Source organism: Bos taurus, chromosome 7, assembly GCF_002263795.3.
Source record: "Bos taurus isolate L1 Dominette 01449 registration number 42190680 breed Hereford chromosome 7, ARS-UCD2.0, whole genome shotgun sequence".
NCBI lineage: Eukaryota > Metazoa > Chordata > Mammalia > Artiodactyla > Bovidae > Bos > Bos taurus.
In genome coordinates, this window is record NC_037334.1 from 1,507,328 (window position 1) to 1,523,227 (window position 15,900).

Here is a 15,900-nt window from a genome sequence, read left to right on the forward strand (position 1 = left end):
GTCCCCCACCCCGCCCCTCGCGTACCGGTGTCGGCAGCGGGTGATGCGGCCCCTTTAAGTCCCGGCCGCCCCGCCCTTCGCAGTCAACTCCGCGGCGGCCCGGGATCCAGGCCGGGCCGCGGCTCTCGCCGCCCAGCCTAACCCAGCCCGGCCCGGCCCGGCCCGAGCGCCGAGCCTAGGCCGTCCGTTTCCCACAGCCTGGAGGAGCCGGCGGTGCGGCGCCCGGCCCGGTCCGCAGCCCGGCAGGCCGGCCCGCACCTCCGCCCGGCCCCGGGCTCGCAGCCCCTCCCCGCCCCGGGGCCGGGGCCCCTGCAGCCTCCCTGTCCCGGCGCTCCGGCCCCGGCCCCCCGGGCCATGCGGCCTCGGCCCCGCCGGCGCCCACCGCGTACCTGAGGAGATGAGGCTCCGCAATGGCGCCTTCCTGACGCTGCTGCTCTTCTGCCTGTGCGCCTTCTTCTCGCTCTCCTGGTACGCGGCGCTCAGCGGCCAGAAAGGTGAGCCCCTCCCCGCCGGCGCTGCCCCGCTCCCCTCCCGCCCCGGGCGCCGGCCTAGGCAGCGGGGCTCGGGCGCCCGCCGCGGAAGGCGGCCGGAAGCCGGCGCCGGCGCCCCCTCCCCGCCGGCCGGCGCGGGGGGACGCCCCTCCCTGCGCGCCCCCACTTGTTTGCTGCCGGAGAAACGAAATTCTCCGCGGCCCGGGGCTGGGCCTCGAGGCGGGGGCCGGGCGGGCGCTCGGGACTGGCCTCCGCGAGTTTTGCCCGCGCTGGGGCGGGTCGCCCCCTCTGGCGAGCGGGGGACCTCAGAGTTCTCAGAGAGGGGAGGGAGACACAGGGGCAGAGGCGGCTTCGCCGGCTCCGGGCACATGGATGCCCCGTTCCGGAGAGCCGCGTGAAGTGGCAACCGGCCGCGCAGGCGGCACTGTCACTTCCCACCACCGCTCCGCCCCGGCTCCTCCGGAGCCTCTGGCCCCAGGACTCCTCCACGGGGAAGCGGGCGCTGCGGAAGCCTTCCTCAGGCTGCTGGCCTAAGGGGTGCCTTGGGGGCCTCAGGAGCAGCCCACCTGGCTACCGGTTAACTTGCTTTATGTGGCCTCACGTGAAGTTTGCTCCAGCTAGCCAGTCCACCGCCGAGGACCCCCGAGTCTACTAGCACACTTCGGGCTGAGGGGGCAGACCGCAGCACTGGCTCCATGTTGGTTGGGATGGATGGGGCTGAGTGGAGCGTTTGCTGAGGGCACAAAGCTGAGGAGGCCCTCGCAGGCCTCTGTCGACCCAGCTTGCAGCACCAGAGGCAGCAGGAAAAGCTGCTTCCTTCCTGCCTTTAGCTTTCCCTGCAGGAGGCCTAGGCAGGCTCGGGATGAGGCTGCTGACCTCAGCCTCGCCCCCACCTCCTGCTTCCCTGTCCCCAGCGGAGGCCTCAGGAGGAGCTTTTCTGACCCTCGACGTCCCCGTGTCCCCACCTGGCTCCTGCCCGCCCAGCTCAGCCCAGCCCTGTTTGGGTGGAGGCTTGGGCTGTCCTTGGGGCACCAGAAGGCCTGGAAGGAGAACCCTAGGACTTGGTACATGGAGGCCACGGCTGGAGCAGAGTTCTCTGTAGGTCTCTGTATGTGGAGTGTTCGACCCAGGGAAGGGCATGGCTGGGGCAGAGTTCTGTGTAGGTGAGGTGTGTCACCTAGGGGAGGACACTTTGGACCCTCAGCAGAGTGGCCACGTAGGCAGACTGGCTTGGAGGCCAAGGTGGGGCCGTACCTCATGGGCTGGGGCACATTTGTTCAGTTGTGAGTGAAGTAATGAGCCCTTGCACCCTGCCCTGGGCGAAGCCACATTTCCTAGGTGCCTCTTGCAGCAGCCGCATGCTCTCAGCTGGATGTCAGGAATTGCAATGTCAGACCCCCACCTGTGCCAGGACTCCAGACTGTGAGTCTGACTAGCCACAGTGTCCAGGAGCATGGGAGTGAGGGAGATACCCATGGCTCCATTTAGGCCTACTCTCTCTAGGGGCTTCCCAGGTGGCCCTAGTGGTAAAGAACCTTCCTGCCAATGCAGGAGACTTAAGAGATGCGGGTTCGATCCCTGGGTCGGGAAGATCTCTTGGCATGTCAATCCACTCCAGTATTCTTGCCTGGAGAATCCCATGGACAGAGGAGCCTGGCAGACTACAGCCCATGGGGTTGCAAAGAGTCCGACACAACTGAAGCTTCTTAGCAGCAGCAGTAGCAGCTCCCTAAGCGAAGCATCCAGGAGCCTGGTCAAAGAAGTGGGGTTCAGATGCAGGGTCCTTGTCCCTGGGGCCTGAAAGCCCAGAAGCCTGTGACATGTGACAAGAGGGTCACCTGGGCCTTCCCTACTGAGGGCTGCTACTCTTTTGGGGGGCCCGGTAGGATCTGGTCTTTGAAGGCCTGAAGGGAAGCCTGAGTCTGGGCTCTTACATGAACCTTTCTCATTTTTACATTCAGATGACTGTATTAAGCCTGTAGGGAAGCCAGACTAAGTCTGAGACCAGACTGGACCTTGGCTTCCAGTTTGTAGTGAATACAGAACTCAGGAGAGGGCTGGCCCCAGCAGGGATGCTTAGAGGAAAAGCAGAGGAACCCAGATCTGTAGGGAAGGGAAGAGGTGGGCAGGGAGCCAGAGAGAAAGGAAAGTAGGAGCAGGTGGCATCCTGGAAGCCAAGGGCCAGGAAGGACACATAGGCCTTGGCAAGACCCTGGATGCAGGTTTCAGGCTCACTTTCACATCCAGCCTTGACAAAATTTGTGCATCAGCTCCACTAATGCTCCGGTTATAGCCCTGCGAAAGGTCCCCAGGGAAGACAGCAGACTCTCCAGGGGGTTAGCCTGAGCCACACAGCCCTCCCTGTGTCTAGGCTGTCCCCTCTCTTAGACTTCAGCAATGATGGATGCCCGTCTTGACCCCTGGGAGAGTGGAAGCAAATCCTGGAGAGGAGGTGGCTACCTGCCCCCTTCTCCATGCTTCTGCCCCACTGCAGGTTAAGAGCAGACCTTCACTGGGCCCGGCACCTGTCTGTGCTTCTCTGAGCCTATTTTTCCATCCCTCAGTACAGGGCACAAGGTCTGTGCCCCTGCTTCAACCTTGAAATCTGTTTCTTTAATGAAGAGGGACCCAAAGGGAAGCTTGTGGTCTGTGGGCCTCAGATATCTTGATTATTTTGCCTTCTGGTAGAGGGAGGTGCAGGAAAGCCTCCAGTAGTGTGACCACAGCTGTCCCCAGGACTTGGAAAGAGGAAAGCTTCTGGCAAGAGGACCAGGGTAGGGAGCAGGCTATGCCCAGGCCTCAGTGGTCAGGGTGATTCAGGTCAGCAGAGCCCACCTCTGGGTCCACCTAGGACAGGCTGAGGTTGGACAGAGCTCAGCCTGCTTAAAAATCAGAGAAGGCCATGCGTGGGGGAGCAGGGGCAGCAGGCAGAGAGAGTGAGGCCTCCTTACACTCCCTCCACCTCACAGAGGGCCCCGCTGCAGGGGGCTTCCTTGGGTATAGCCAGTATCATTGGGGTGGGCATTAGGGACAGTAGGTAGGTAGGTGGAGACTGCAGGAGGGAGGCCACCTACCTGCCTGGGCAGCTCTGAACCACATCCTACTGGGCCTCAGCACTCCCCAGTTAAACTTCCTGTTGGCCGCTGGGCAGGGGAGGATGGGGGTGGCCAGCTCCCTGTTTAAAGGGTCAGGTTTCTGGGGTAACCTGGCCTCAGAACCCAGAGCAGAGCCTCAAAGATCCGGTAACCTGACTCCTAACTCCCTCCCTAGTAGGGCTGTTCTGAGCACAGAAGCTTGAAGTGGCCTGGCCTTTGGCCCCAGGGGCAGCGTGTGGGGAGGGAGACTGGGGCAAGCTTCTGACTTTGGAGTGCCTTATCAAGGACCTGCTTGGCTCCCCTGCTCTCCCCCTCTCCCCCTCCCCGCTCAGGCCTCTCTGTCCTTCCTAGGAGCTGCTCCTTTCTCTTTTTCCAGAACTTAGCACTTAGGCCTCTGCCCTAGCTACAGAAGGGGGTGTCCTGGGATGACCGAATTTTGCCTTGGTCATGACCTTTGGAGTATCTGGTTGTGGCGAAGTGACACCATCCCAGGGCATTCTGGGGGTTGTGATCCCCCTGAGGGATCAAGGAATATAAGAGCTGCCTGAAGATGAGAGGGGAGAAATCTGGAAGGCTTCCAAGACTTGGAGAGTTTTGCACTGAGGCCTTGAAGGCTCCACGGGCTTTCATTAGGCCCAGAAGAGAAAAGGGAATCCCAGGCAGATGAAACAAGCATGTGTGAGAGCATAGACGTCAGACGAGGAAAAGGCAGTGTGTGTGATAGCAAAAAGGAGGGCAAAAGCCAGATTCGAAGGGCCTTGAGAGTGAACAGCCTGGCAGGACCTGGCTGCCTCAGCAGCAGCAGCAGATAGCACTGTTGTTTTTGTCTCATGCTTGATGGCTCAGCCCTGCCAGGCCAGTGGAGCCAGGTACTTGACACCCTAGGGCTCCCTGTCCACTGTCAGGCAGCCCCACCTCTGTGCTGCTTCAGGCCCATGTCCACCTCGGAGCCTGCAGATGGGACCCCGCTGGAGGTTCTGATCCAGGTCCCTCTGGGTGGCATGGTTCAGGCCTGGGACAGCTCTTCAGAGAAGCAGGCCTCAGGGCATTCAGAGCTTGTGTTCCCTCTCTGCTGTTGCCTTGCTGAGGGACCTGTGACTCGTTTTTCAACTTCTTTTGTTCCTCTGAGCACTGGGAGCTGTAACTGCAGTGGTCTCCCCACCCCCCCACTATGTGCGATTATGAATCCAGAGCTGGTGTCTAGTGTAGAATGACCGCCATGGGGACAGTGGTGAATGCATATCCGGGGCTCCGTGCTACTTGGTGGATAGAAGGGGATGTTCAGGGAGGTTTTCTGTCCCCTAGGAGCCTTGGGGATGCGGCTGCCTGTGATCTCTGTGAAGTAGGGTGGGAAGCGAAGTGCAGAGGCTGAAAGAAGGAACAGGGGAAGGCTGGCCTCAAGAACTGCTGGAGGAAGGCGGGTCTTGGATGGGTCCTTGGATGTCCTGCCTCCTGGAAGGAGGAGATGCTGCAAGGAGAAGCAGGAAGGGGCTGTGAGAGCTACTGGGAGGAGAGAATTCAGTCCTAGGCTTTTCCACCTCCAGCTTAGTTTGTCCCACCTGGGCCTGGAAGTGATCTTGCAGCCTGCACTAGAGAGGACTAATTCCCCCTGTGGAGGCTTTTCTTCTGCAGGTGTGAGTGTCACTGTGACTGCAGAGTTACTTTTATGTAAGCCCATGGGACTCACATGTAGCAGGCATGAGAACAGATGTGAACAGATGTGTGTGCTGACACACTCGGGGGGCAGCAGGTCAGCTCTAGGCTGCCCCCTGGTGACAGCGTGCACACCACTCAAGGTGATGTGGTGGACGTCTACCAGCGGGAGTTCCTGGCCCTGCGTGACCGCTTGCATGCAGCAGAGCAGGAGAGCCTCAAGCGCTCCAAGGAGCTCAACCTGGTGCTGGATGAGATCAAGAGGGCCATGTCCGAGAGACAGGCGCTGCGAGATGGAGACAGCAATCGCACCTGGGGCCGCCTACCTGGTGAGGCGCGGGAGCGGGACGCAGTGGGGGCGTGAAGCTGGTGGTTAAGCTCTTTGTCTGACCTGCCCCTTCCCGACCCACCCAGAGGATCCGCGCCTGAAGCCGTGGAACGTCTCGCACAAGCACGTGCTGCACCTGCCCACTGTCTTCCACCACCTGCCACACCTGCTGGCCAAGGAAAGCAGCCTGCAGCCGGCCGTGCGCGTGGGCCAGGGCCGCACCGGAGGTAGGGGGCCTGGGAGAGGCGAGAGGCGGACGGCAGGGCGATCCCCACGTGTGCCCGGGGCCGACCCTCCGCGTCCCTACAGTGTCGGTGGTGATGGGCATCCCCAGCGTGCGGCGCGAGGTGCACTCCTACCTGACTGACACGCTGCACTCACTCATCTCGGAGCTGAGCCCGCAGGAGAAGGAGGACTCGGTCATCGTGGTGCTGATTGCAGAGGCGAGTGGGCGGGGCCAGGCCGGGGCGCTCAGTGCAGGGCGCGGCCTAAAGGAGCGGGGAGAGGAAAACAGCAGGGTTTCAGAGGAGGAGACTCAAAGTTCAGTTGGTTTCATTCACAAACTTGCCAAGGTAAAAAATTAAAAGGAAAGAGACAGTTTACTTTCTCCTCCTGGGGATGTGAAGTTACCTAGTCCGCCCCACCCCTTGGCCCCAGGTATCGAGAAGGGCTTTCTCTGAGGCACCTATGGCCCCTAGGCCCAGCCTTACTTAGCCTTTAGGATGGTGGGAGAAAGAGCTTTGTCCTTCCCCCAGCCTTTTCTTCCAGGCCATTTGGGGTGACAGCCTGACTCAGGGAGGGCACTTGGTCTTCCCACAGACTGACCCACAGTATACCTCGCTGGTGACAGAGAATATCAAGGCCTTGTGAGTACTGGCAGCCCAGCAAGGCTGGTGAAGGGAGGACTCTTTGTGAGGTGCTGGGCAGGCAGGAGCCTTCCATCTGTGGGAAAGGGTGCTTCCCTTCTTGGCTGTGGGGGTGGGTATGTAGAGATGACCCAACCCCTCTGAAGCCTCTGTGTGTCAGCAGGATGGGTGTGATATCGGGGGATGTCTGCCTGGTGGGCTTTAGGTAAAGGACGGGGTCTAGCTAGCTCAGCTCTGCCCCTGCTCTGGTCCCTGGAGTCTGCAAACTCACTGGGCCTTCCTGTCCCCAGGTTCCCTACGGAGATCCATTCTGGGCTCCTGGAAGTCATCTCCCCTTCCCCCCACTTCTACCCTGATTTCTCCCGCCTCCGAGAGTCCTTTGGGGACCCCAAGGAGAGAGTCAGGTACTAGTCCTATCCCTCTCCCTGTGCCCCCAGCCACCTGCCCCCCTGTGCTAAGGAACCTAGCCTGTGGGTGTCTTGCGTCCCGAGTCCTTTTCTGCACTGCCTCCATCGTTCCATTGGAGGACCGCTGCATGGGGTGGGTGGGGGGGTGCCTGCTACCCACTCAGTGGCCTCTGTGGTGGCCACACTGGAGGTGGAGGGGTCTGAGCTCTTGAGGCCCCTTCCCCTGGTCCGCAGGTGGAGGACCAAACAGAACCTTGATTACTGCTTCCTCATGATGTATGCACAGTCCAAAGGCATCTACTACGTGCAGGTGAGCACTGATTCCCTGCTCTGGCCCCCTTTCCCCCTGCCCGGGCCTGAGTGGTGAGCCCTGCCCTCCCTGTGCCCATCCTGAGTCCTGGCCCCCTTCTACCTTCCCACCACTGTGCAGCTGGAAGACGACATCATAGCCAAGCCCAACTACCTGAGCACCATGAAGAACTTTGCACTCCAGCAGCCCTCGGAAGACTGGATGATCCTGGAGTTCTCCCAGCTGGGTTTCATTGGTGTGCCAGCCCCCTCCCTGCCCAACTGGCCTGACCAGAATATCTCTCTCCAGCCCACTTCTATCTCTGTCATCAGCTCTCAGCCCCCTGCCCTGTTCCCAAGCCCAGGTCAGGCTCTGAGTCTTTTCCTAGAGTGCCCGCTGTAGCCCCTCCTGGCCTATTCCTGCCTGCCCCTCTGCATCAAGATGTTTGGGCTCACCAGCCCATCCGCCCTCTTCTTACCCACACCTGCCTGCAGCCAGCCAGAGGTTTTGCTGTGGGACCCTCCCCAGAGTCCCCCACAGGGATTAAGAGGAAGTAGGTCAGGGCAGAGCTGCCTTCTCAGCACCCTTTTCCCCCTACTCCTACTCTCAGGGAAGATGTTCAAGTCGCTGGACCTGAGCGTCATTGTGGAGTTCATCCTTATGTTCTACCGGGACAAGCCCATTGACTGGCTCCTGGACCACATTCTTTGGGTGAAGGTCTGCAACCCTGAGAAGGATGCGGTGAGCAGGGCCTGCACAGAGGCGGGCGGGGCGGTGGAGCCAGCAGCCTCCTTCAGGGACTGTTTGGTGATCGTGCGCCCGACAGGAGGAGACTGTTGCTGGCTGGAGGAGTTTGTCTTCAGCCCGTGTGTCACCCTCCCTCCACAGAAGCACTGCGACCGGCAGAAGGCCAACCTGCGGATCCGCTTCAAGCCTTCCCTCTTCCAGCACGTGGGCACTCACTCCTCACTGGCGGGCAAGATTCAGAAACTGAAGGTGGGCGGTGCCGCCCTGGGGCGGGTCGAGCACAGCAGAGCCTGGGCCGAGCTCAGGCAAGGCGGCGGCGGGCAGCCCAGGTCCCACCGAGCACCTGTGTCCCTCCGCCACCAGGACAAGGACTTTGGGAAGCATGCGCTGCGGATGGAGCACGTGAACCCACCAGCAGAGGTGAGCACGAGCCTCAAGACGTACCAGCACTTCACCCTGGAGAAGGCCTACCTGCACGAGGATTTCTTCTGGGCCTTCACGCCCTCTGCAGGGGACTTCATCCGCTTCCGCTTCTTCCAGCCGCTGCGACTGGAGCGGTCAGTGCCAGCGCCCACAGACCCACTTTGGGGGAGGGGGAGGGTGGCTACCGCGGTTCAAGCCTCACCACAACTTTCTGACCCTACAGATTCCCCTCTGTGACCCCCCAGCAGATTATTTAATGTTGTTAGGTTTTCTTATCTGAAAAGTGTAGCTCAGAACAGTAGCTACAGAATTCCCTGGTGGTCCAGTGGAAAGACTCAGGCTTTCACTGCTGTGGAACCTGGTTCAGGCCCTGGTTGGCGAAATAAGATCCATAAGCTGCATGTGGTGAGGACAAAACAAAAAGGAACAGTAGCTACTTCATAAAGGCAAGTCCAGCATCGCCCGCAGGAGCTTGGTGACATTGCCCGTCACCATCGGCCTTATGAGTAAGTTGCCTTGTACAGTCCAACAACTGCTTTGGGTGGTGCCCAACTTGGCCCAGTACCACAGGGCCCACTGAAAGGCTGTTGCTGAGCCGTGAAAGACTCCGGCATTCTTGGCCTCCAAAGGAGAGGAATTCAATCTGGGGCCAGAGATAAGGCTTGATCGCTCAGAGCTTTTGTGTGATAAAGTTTTATTAAAGTATAAAAGAGATAAAGCTTCTGACATAGGCATCAGAAGAGGGCAGAAAGAGCTGCCCCCCTGCTAGCTTTTAGCAGTATGTTATACACCTATCAGCAGGTTGCTAAGAGAAAGGAGATGTCTCAAAACTCAGAGTGGCACCAGGCCCCTCACCCACAACATGCATTTTGAGATAACATTGGCATCAGGTGAGTCATCCCTGGCCGTAAAATGATTGACATGAATCATGAAGAAAGGCAGGTTTCCGAGTAAATATGTAGTTTCATTAACATAGATTAGGAGAACAATGTGAGTAAAATATTCCGGTTTGTTGAGCCCCTACTGGTCTGAGTCTTAAGCAGAATCAACTTGAAGAAAGACACAGTCTAGGGTAAATACATAGTTCATTAACATGGCTTAAGAAAACCACTTCCATAAGAAAAACATTGGTTAGCTCAAGGTTTGAGAAAAGTTAGGTTTGGGTGGAACCAGGTGGTGTCATGGCAACACAGAATTTTACCTCCTTTTAATTTTGTATAGAGAAGGAAAAAAATGTCTAACACTTGCCTGTTTCCTCCATTTGGAGAACCCTGGCCTTCCTTCCTGTTCCCCTCTCACCACCGACTGCCGTCCTGGCCCAGGCCTGGCCTTTTCTCTGCTGGGTGTCATGCCTAGGCAGTGCCCCACCCCTGCAGCAGCTCACAGGCCTGTCTGGCCGCAGGTTCTTCTTCCGTAGTGGCAACATCGAGCACCCAGAGGACAAGCTGTTCAACACGTCTGTGGAGGTGTTGCCCTTTGATGTGAGTGTGGTGGGGGGTGGGTGTGCACTGAGGCCTGCCCCTCCCACAGCCACCGGCTTCAGCCCCTTGATTTTGCCCCCAGAACCCCCAGTCAGACAAGGAGGCCCTGCAGGAGGGCCATTCGGTCACTCTGCAGTACCCTCGGAGCCCTGATGGCTACCTCCAGATAGGTGAGTGAGGGGCTACGGAGCGGAGGTGGGGGCGAGGCTCGATGAGCAGGGCTCTTGGGGCCACCTCTCACTGCTGCGCTCCCCCAGGCTCCTTCTACAAGGGCGTGGCACAGGGTGAAGTGGACCCTGCTTTCGGCCCCTTGGAAGCACTGCGCCTCTCCATCCAGACAGACTCACCTGTGTGGGTCATTCTGAGCGAGGTGACATGGGGCAGGGGATGGGGAGCTGTACCCAGCAGCTAAACCCCAGCGCTCCCTGAAACCCCAGCTGACACTGAGCCTGGTTCTTCCAGATTTTCCTGAAAAAGGCTGACTAAGCTGAGACTTAGGAAGGTGCATTTCAGCTGGTCCTGAAGCCCGGGAGACCTGAGATGTCGCCGCTGCCCCCGGAGGGCCAGGCATGGCTGCCCCAGTCTGCTGGGTTGTGCCTGGGACCGCGCTCCGCAGGCCTGGGGTGGCCGCTGGCCCGGAGGCCCCAGGAACTGGTGCTGCCCCGCCCGCCGGCCGCGGGGAAGAGGCAGGCGGCGCCTACACTGTGCCTGAGGCCGGCGCGCCACCCGGAGCCGCTCCCTCCTGGCCCCCTTGGGCCAGGCCGTTTTAGAAGAGCTTTTTCCTGGACACCCGCTGTCTCTGGCGCGAACACTGGAATGCATATACTACTTTATGTGCTGTGTTTTTTATTCTTGGATACATTTGATTTTTTCACGTTAAGTCCACATATACTTCTATAAGAGCGTTCCTTGTAATAAAGGGTTAATGACGTGTTTGCCTCTAATCTGGCTGTATCATCAGGCGCCCCTGCCTTGCCGCATGGCCCAGCACGACCTAGCCTCCATTTCCTGGGAGTGGCGGCTTGGTAACTAGGTAACTGATGGAGCTAGTGTGGAATCTGGGTCGACCCCCCGCCAACTTCCAAAATGACCTTCCTCAGAGCCCTCCCCCTAGCACCCATCATAGCTATGGAAGTGCCTGCACCCGCCTCTCAAACAAAGGCACACCCCTGTCTCCTCTCCCCACGCATTCGTGGGTCTCGCCCTGCTTTGACCCCCGTTTCCAAGGCCCTGCTCCAGTCCCTGGTCTCTGACCCATCTTAGGGTCTCTCAGCCAGCTCAGGGCCTTTGCTGTTACCTGGTTCCTCTCCTCTCCATTCTCAGTTAAAAGCCACCTCTTTAGGGACTATTCCTGGTGGGCATTCCTTAGATCTGGGCCCCAAGACTCCCAAACGTTCACCGGAGAGCGCCTGTGCGTGCGTGCTAAGCTGCTTCAGTCCTGTCCGAGTTTTTGCAAACCCTTAAACTGTGGCCCACCAGGCTCCTCTGTCCTTGGGATTCTCCAGGCAAGAATATTGGAGCACGCCAATCAACCAAATTGGTTACATTCATCGTCTTTCCCAGCTCTACCGGCTGCAGCAGGTTGCCCAGAACACTTGTGCTTAGTCGCGCCCGACTCTGGTGACCCCATCCCACCACGCTCCTCTGTCCATGGAATTTTCAAGGCAAGAATAGTGGAGTGGATTGCCATTTCCTCCTCCAGGGAATCTTCCCTACCCAGGGATGGAACCCATGTTTACTGTGTCTCCTGCATCAGCAAGTGAATTCTTTACCACTGTGGCACCTAGGCATCTAGATGCTGGTAACCCAGTACCGATCCCAAAAAGTCCCTTGTGTTGGCTGTGAAGGCCAGGGTACACGGAATAGGGCGGCTGAGGGTCAGCGGAGAGGCAGGATTCATAGGAGAGGGACAGGCGAGGAAAGCACTGACCGCAGTGAGAAGCCCTGGGTGAGCATCGGCGGGAAAGGGCGCCTGCGCCCCGAGCGTGTGCTTCGGGGGTCTGGGAACAGGACAGGACCCGGGACCTGATTGAGCTCCCCCGGGGCGGGGCGGGGGGAAGGGGAAGGCGGTGGAGAGGGGCGGCCTCGTTCCTTTCGCAGACCCGCCTCCGCCAGGCAGCCCACTCATCTGCTACCGGCTGAAGTTAGGCCCCTGCACGCTCTACAACCCGCATTGCGCGACACATTTCGACCGAGACACTCGGGGTCCTGTCATGGACGCTTTAATGAGAAACTGGAGGAGGCTCCGGCTCAACTGCAGATCCGTCGTCCAGGCGTCCTCCGTCTCAGGACCTCAGCAGCAGTTTCCGGAGCTGTCCAAGGAGCGCGGCGCGCAGCTCGGCCGGGAGGAAGTGGGCGAGCAGGCCAAGGGCCGCCAGGGCCACGAGAAGCCAGAGCGCGCGCGCGCTCGCGTACAGCGGGGCCAGCCTGCGAGTGGGGCTCAGCGGCGGCGGGGCAGGACGCCGAGCCCAGCCCGACCCCACCAGCCCGTCTCCACCGGGAGCCCGCCCACTGGACCCCAAAAGGGACCCGCCTCCAAGCAGCAGCCCGGTCCCGCCCGCACTCCGCTGGCGGCCTCAGCCGTCACCGTCCTGCCCATCTACCACCTTTCCCCGCCCCGGCGGACCTCCGGGGAGCCGCCCCGCCCCGCTTCTCACCTCTGCTGCGCAGAGCGCGCGTAGCCCTGGAAGTAGCGTAGGCGTGCGAACAGGTAGACCAGACCACACAGTGCTGCCGCACCTGGGGCAGGGGAGGGGACGGCAGGGCAGGCTGAGGTGAGCCCGATGCTGCGGGGACCCCCAGGCTCCAGTGCACGCGCCCCTAGCCCGTGTCCAAACCTTCGTGAAAGAAGATGCCGGCCACCCAGAGCATGGCGAGGAACAGCGGGAAGTACTCGCTGCAGTTCACTCTGCGGTGCGGGCGGGGTTAGCATGAAGGCGCCGGCCTGCTTCCTCAGAGCCTGCCCGCCCGGGGGCTGCCTCGCTGCCCACCCCGCGCCCTCCCGCCGCGGCTCACTGGGCTCGGTAGATGCGCTCGAACTCCGGCGGGCCAGTGGTGAGCGGCGGCGAAACGCGGAAGGCCCTGCGCGCCGAGATCACCTGCAGAGAGAAGTAGGCTGGGGACGGAGGTGTTGCAGGAGTCAGACTCCGCATCGTGACTCCCGGCCTGGCTGCGCATCTTCCCTGATCCCTGCTCCATGCCCTGCTCGTGGAGACTCCCCTTTAAAGCCCAACATAAGAGGACCACCGGACCCCGCTCGTCTCCGGTGTCCATGACACTCAATAGGGAGGGCAGGGTGTGGGCCTGGGGCTCTGAGAGGTCCTGTCCAGCCCAGTGAGTGTAGGAGGAGGGGATGACACCTCACAGGACACCTGCCCTCGAAAGGACTTTGCTCCTGAGTTAGTTTGACTTGCAAAATGCAAGCAGATACCCAATTCCCACCCTCTAGGCAGGGACTGTGGCCGACAGCCAAAGTGTTCGTCGCTCAGTCCTGTCTGACTCTTTGAGACTCCATGGACTGTAGCCCACCAAGCTCCTTTGTCCAAGGGATTTTCCAGGCAAGAATACTGGAGTGGGTTGCCGTTTGCTTCTCCAGGGGATCTTCCCGACCCAGGGATCGAACCTGGGTCTCCTGTCTTGCAGGCAGGTTCTTTACCAACTGAGCCACAGTTGGCTGCATCCTTCCAGATTCAAGGGAGCACACACCTTGTGGCCATCGTCCCTGCTCCCCCACCCACAGAGTTCACCAGGAGGGGCCTCCTGGATTGCTGTGCCTGCAAACTGTGGTGTCCGGTCCTGCCTCGGTTTCTCTGTTCAGGCTCTCTGGACCCTGCCTCAGTCGGGGTCTAGATACCCTCTCCTCTGCCCCCAGGTGGTTAACAGCTGGGACTCTTCTAGTCCAGCTCCAAACCACCGGCCTCTGCCCCTCTGCCTTCCGACACCCATGGGTACAGAGAGAGTGGGGGCTGACTCTTGAGAGCCTGAGTGCACAGGAACCCTTCTACTTGGTCGCAGGCCAGGTGCCCACCACACACATAGTTGCAGTACTGGGTATCTCCAACTATCTTTCTGCAAGTTCTGTGGCTCTGATGCCCTTGGTGCCAGGCTTCCTGTAGGGCTCAACCTGAGTGCCCTGTGAATACCAAGGGTGGCCTTGCCAGCACCATGCAGGGCCACCTGATGGGTGAGCTCACTGGTATGGCTGGAGATCAACTCAGTCTGTGTGCTCAGCGGCTCCAGGGCCCCTCCCTCAGGCTGTGTCTTGTCCTAGGGCATGTCTGTCCCAGGAATGTGTCATCTACAGCCAATCTGAAAAGAGCACTCAGCAGGCACCTTTGGGGGTTTCAACCCTGTCCAGCTTCCAGGATAAAAAGAGTGCCTTTGAAGGCAGGGCCAGGGGATGGGGTCCTCCCACTGGGACACCCAGAGAAGAGACAGTTGGAGAGGGCAGCGGGCATCTGGAGTAGGGCTGCCTCAGGCCCATGGCTGTCCCACTTCTATACCCAACACCAGAACATCCCTTCATACTGGCACCCTGCCCTCCTGCTCAGTCCAACATGGCTGGATGCCCCACTTTCTCACTGAAAGCCCTGCCCTCCTCCAGGGCTCTTTATGCTGCTCAGGGGACCACCCCCAACCCCAAGCCAGGCATCCCGCATGCCTACCTCCCTCATCCCTCAGGAGCCTTTTCCATTTCCCTGCCCATCCCCTAGGTCAGGCACCTCTCAGCCGTGGTCCCTGCCCAGAGTTTCACAGTTTGCCCTGCAGACACCCCTCCAGGGCCTCTCCCCTTCCCACTTGGGGAAAGTGCCAGGCCTTCAGCCCTGGAGCATCCCTTCCTCTGGGGCCAGCAGAGCTCGAGTACTGGGAGTCTGGGCTGTCCCTCACCTAGGCCTGGCCTTTCCAGCACCCCTCCCCCCCGACCCTGCCCAGAGCCTGGAGGGAGGAAGGAGTCCGAGGCCCACCCACCTCCCGAGCAGGAGCCAGCCCACCTTGCAGCAGGACGCCCAGGAGGGTGACAGAGGCCAGAAGAGCTACCTCGTCCTTCATGGTGGCGGCGGCTCTGGTGGGCCAGGCTGGCCTGTGAGCGGGTTATCTGCGGGGCTTTATCACCCTGTCTGCTGCTCCGAGGCTGGCCAGGGAGAGGAAGAGTGGCCCGCTCTCCCCGCCCCTCCTCAGTGGCCGAGGGTGGGAAGGGGCGTGGCCACAGCCTGGGACAGCCTGGGCAGCTGAGCAGGCGGAAACAGGACCACATGGAGCCTGGGCAGGAGACAGTGTTTGCCTGGGGACAGCCCAGCCTCCTCCTCCCAGTCCTTTTGGCCCTTCTTGGCCTAGCCTTGCGCTGGCAGAACTCAAACTGTCCACCCTAGGCTTGCTTCAGCTGCCAGATCACCCGAGTGTCCCCAAAGGCCCCACAATAGCAGCAGATCCCACCTGGCCCTCCAGACCTTCTCTTGTCCAAGATCGGATCTCAGGAATCGAGACGCTCCTACTTGAACCACCCATCGCCACCATTTCCCAAGTCCCATTCATTCTCAAATCCACCCCCTGTGCCGCTTTCCAAGGCACCCTGCCCAGTCACCTCTTTCTTGGCCACGGGTCACGGGCCCCTCATGCACTCCTGGCCCTGGCCCCCTATCAACCCACTCCTGTATCTCCCACTCCCCAGCTGGGGTTGTTTTATAACATGCAACTCCGACTACAAGGTACTCCAAGCACCCAACCCACACGGGCACAGCCAAGTCCTCGCTCCCTTCCAGAAAACCTGATGTCCACCAATTCTACAGCTGCCTGGGCTCCATGCACGTGGGCCATCCCAAAGGCCACTGGGCTGGCCTGGTCAGCCCCCTCAGGATGTCTGAAGCTGTCCTCTCTGGGCCTCTGGCCCTGGTACCCACAGTCACCTGCCATTTCTGCCTGCCCAGCATCCCTCTTCGTGAAGCCTCAGCTCTGCCCACACTCAGCTTCTGAGCCCTGGACAGCCGCCTCCCACCCCCAGGCCTGCGGGACGGACACGTGGGCCAAAACTGCCTGTGGGGCCCAGGGCTGACCCAAGATGGTGAGCCGGAGTCCTGGCAACTTCCTCAGAACTTTGGGGAGGGGAACTCGGAATGGGAGCGA

General features: G+C 60.2%; 3 protein-coding genes across 9 annotated transcripts in view; 1 reads left to right on the plus strand and 2 right to left on the minus strand.

Moving 5' to 3' along the window:
• Positions 1–473, minus strand: part of SQSTM1 (sequestosome 1) — a 72,332-nt gene extending 71,859 nt beyond the window's left edge. Inside the window, exon 1 of the mRNA XM_024993877.2 lies at positions 390–473. The gene's annotated coding sequence lies outside the window, so the exon portion shown is untranslated. The remainder of the gene's footprint in view (positions 1–389) is intronic.
• On the plus strand, positions 80–10,711 carry MGAT4B (alpha-1,3-mannosyl-glycoprotein 4-beta-N-acetylglucosaminyltransferase B). 2 transcript variants are annotated; one of them, NM_001103261.2, is made up of 15 exons: positions 80–494; positions 5,383–5,568; positions 5,654–5,794; positions 5,877–6,010; positions 6,387–6,433; positions 6,724–6,837; positions 7,075–7,150; positions 7,271–7,385; positions 7,740–7,870; positions 8,018–8,125; positions 8,240–8,433; positions 9,567–9,780; positions 9,863–9,950; positions 10,038–10,150; positions 10,243–10,711. In NM_001103261.2, the coding sequence occupies exons 1-15, from the start codon at positions 398–400 to the stop codon at positions 10,264–10,266; spliced, it is 1,782 nt and encodes a 593-aa protein (NP_001096731.2). In that variant the 5' UTR covers positions 80–397; the 3' UTR covers positions 10,267–10,711. The 2 variants fall into 2 exon arrangements, with proteins under 2 accessions (NP_001096731.2, NP_001421898.1); NM_001434969.1 differs by having other exon boundaries at positions 9,702–9,780.
• A 1,275-nt stretch (positions 10,712–11,986) lies between these two features.
• LTC4S (leukotriene C4 synthase) lies at positions 11,987–15,257 on the minus strand. Of its 6 annotated transcripts, none has more exons than XM_059888083.1 (5): positions 14,818–15,257; positions 12,796–12,895; positions 12,618–12,688; positions 12,438–12,519; positions 11,987–12,092 (listed from the first exon to the last, which is right to left on the minus strand). In XM_059888083.1, the coding sequence occupies exons 1-5, from the start codon at positions 15,032–15,034 to the stop codon at positions 12,074–12,076; spliced, it is 489 nt and encodes a 162-aa protein (XP_059744066.1). In that variant the 5' UTR covers positions 15,035–15,257; the 3' UTR covers positions 11,987–12,073.
• Between the last annotated feature and the right edge of the window lie 643 nt (positions 15,258–15,900).

Coding starts and splice junctions, on each gene's coding strand:
- MGAT4B (NM_001103261.2), top strand. CDS start 398: ATGAGGCTCCGCAATGGCGCCTTCCTGACGCTGCTGCTCTTCTGCCTG. Junction 6,838..7,074: donor GACCCCAAGGAGAGAGTCAG/GTACTAGTCCTA, acceptor CCTGGTCCGCAG/GTGGAGGACCAAACAGAACC. Junction 8,126..8,239: donor GCAAGATTCAGAAACTGAAG/GTGGGCGGTGCC, acceptor CTCCGCCACCAG/GACAAGGACTTTGGGAAGCA.
- LTC4S (XM_059888082.1), bottom strand. CDS start 15,034: ATGTGGTCCTGTTTCCGCCTGCTCAGCTGCCCAGGCTGTCCCAGGCTG. Junction 12,520..12,617: donor CGGCATCTTCTTTCACGAAG/GTTTGGACACGG, acceptor CCCCTGCCCCAG/GTGCGGCAGCACTGTGTGGT. Junction 12,208..12,437: donor GCGCGCTCTGCGCAGCAGAG/GTGAGAAGCGGG, acceptor CCCCACTCGCAG/GCTGGCCCCGCTGTACGCGA.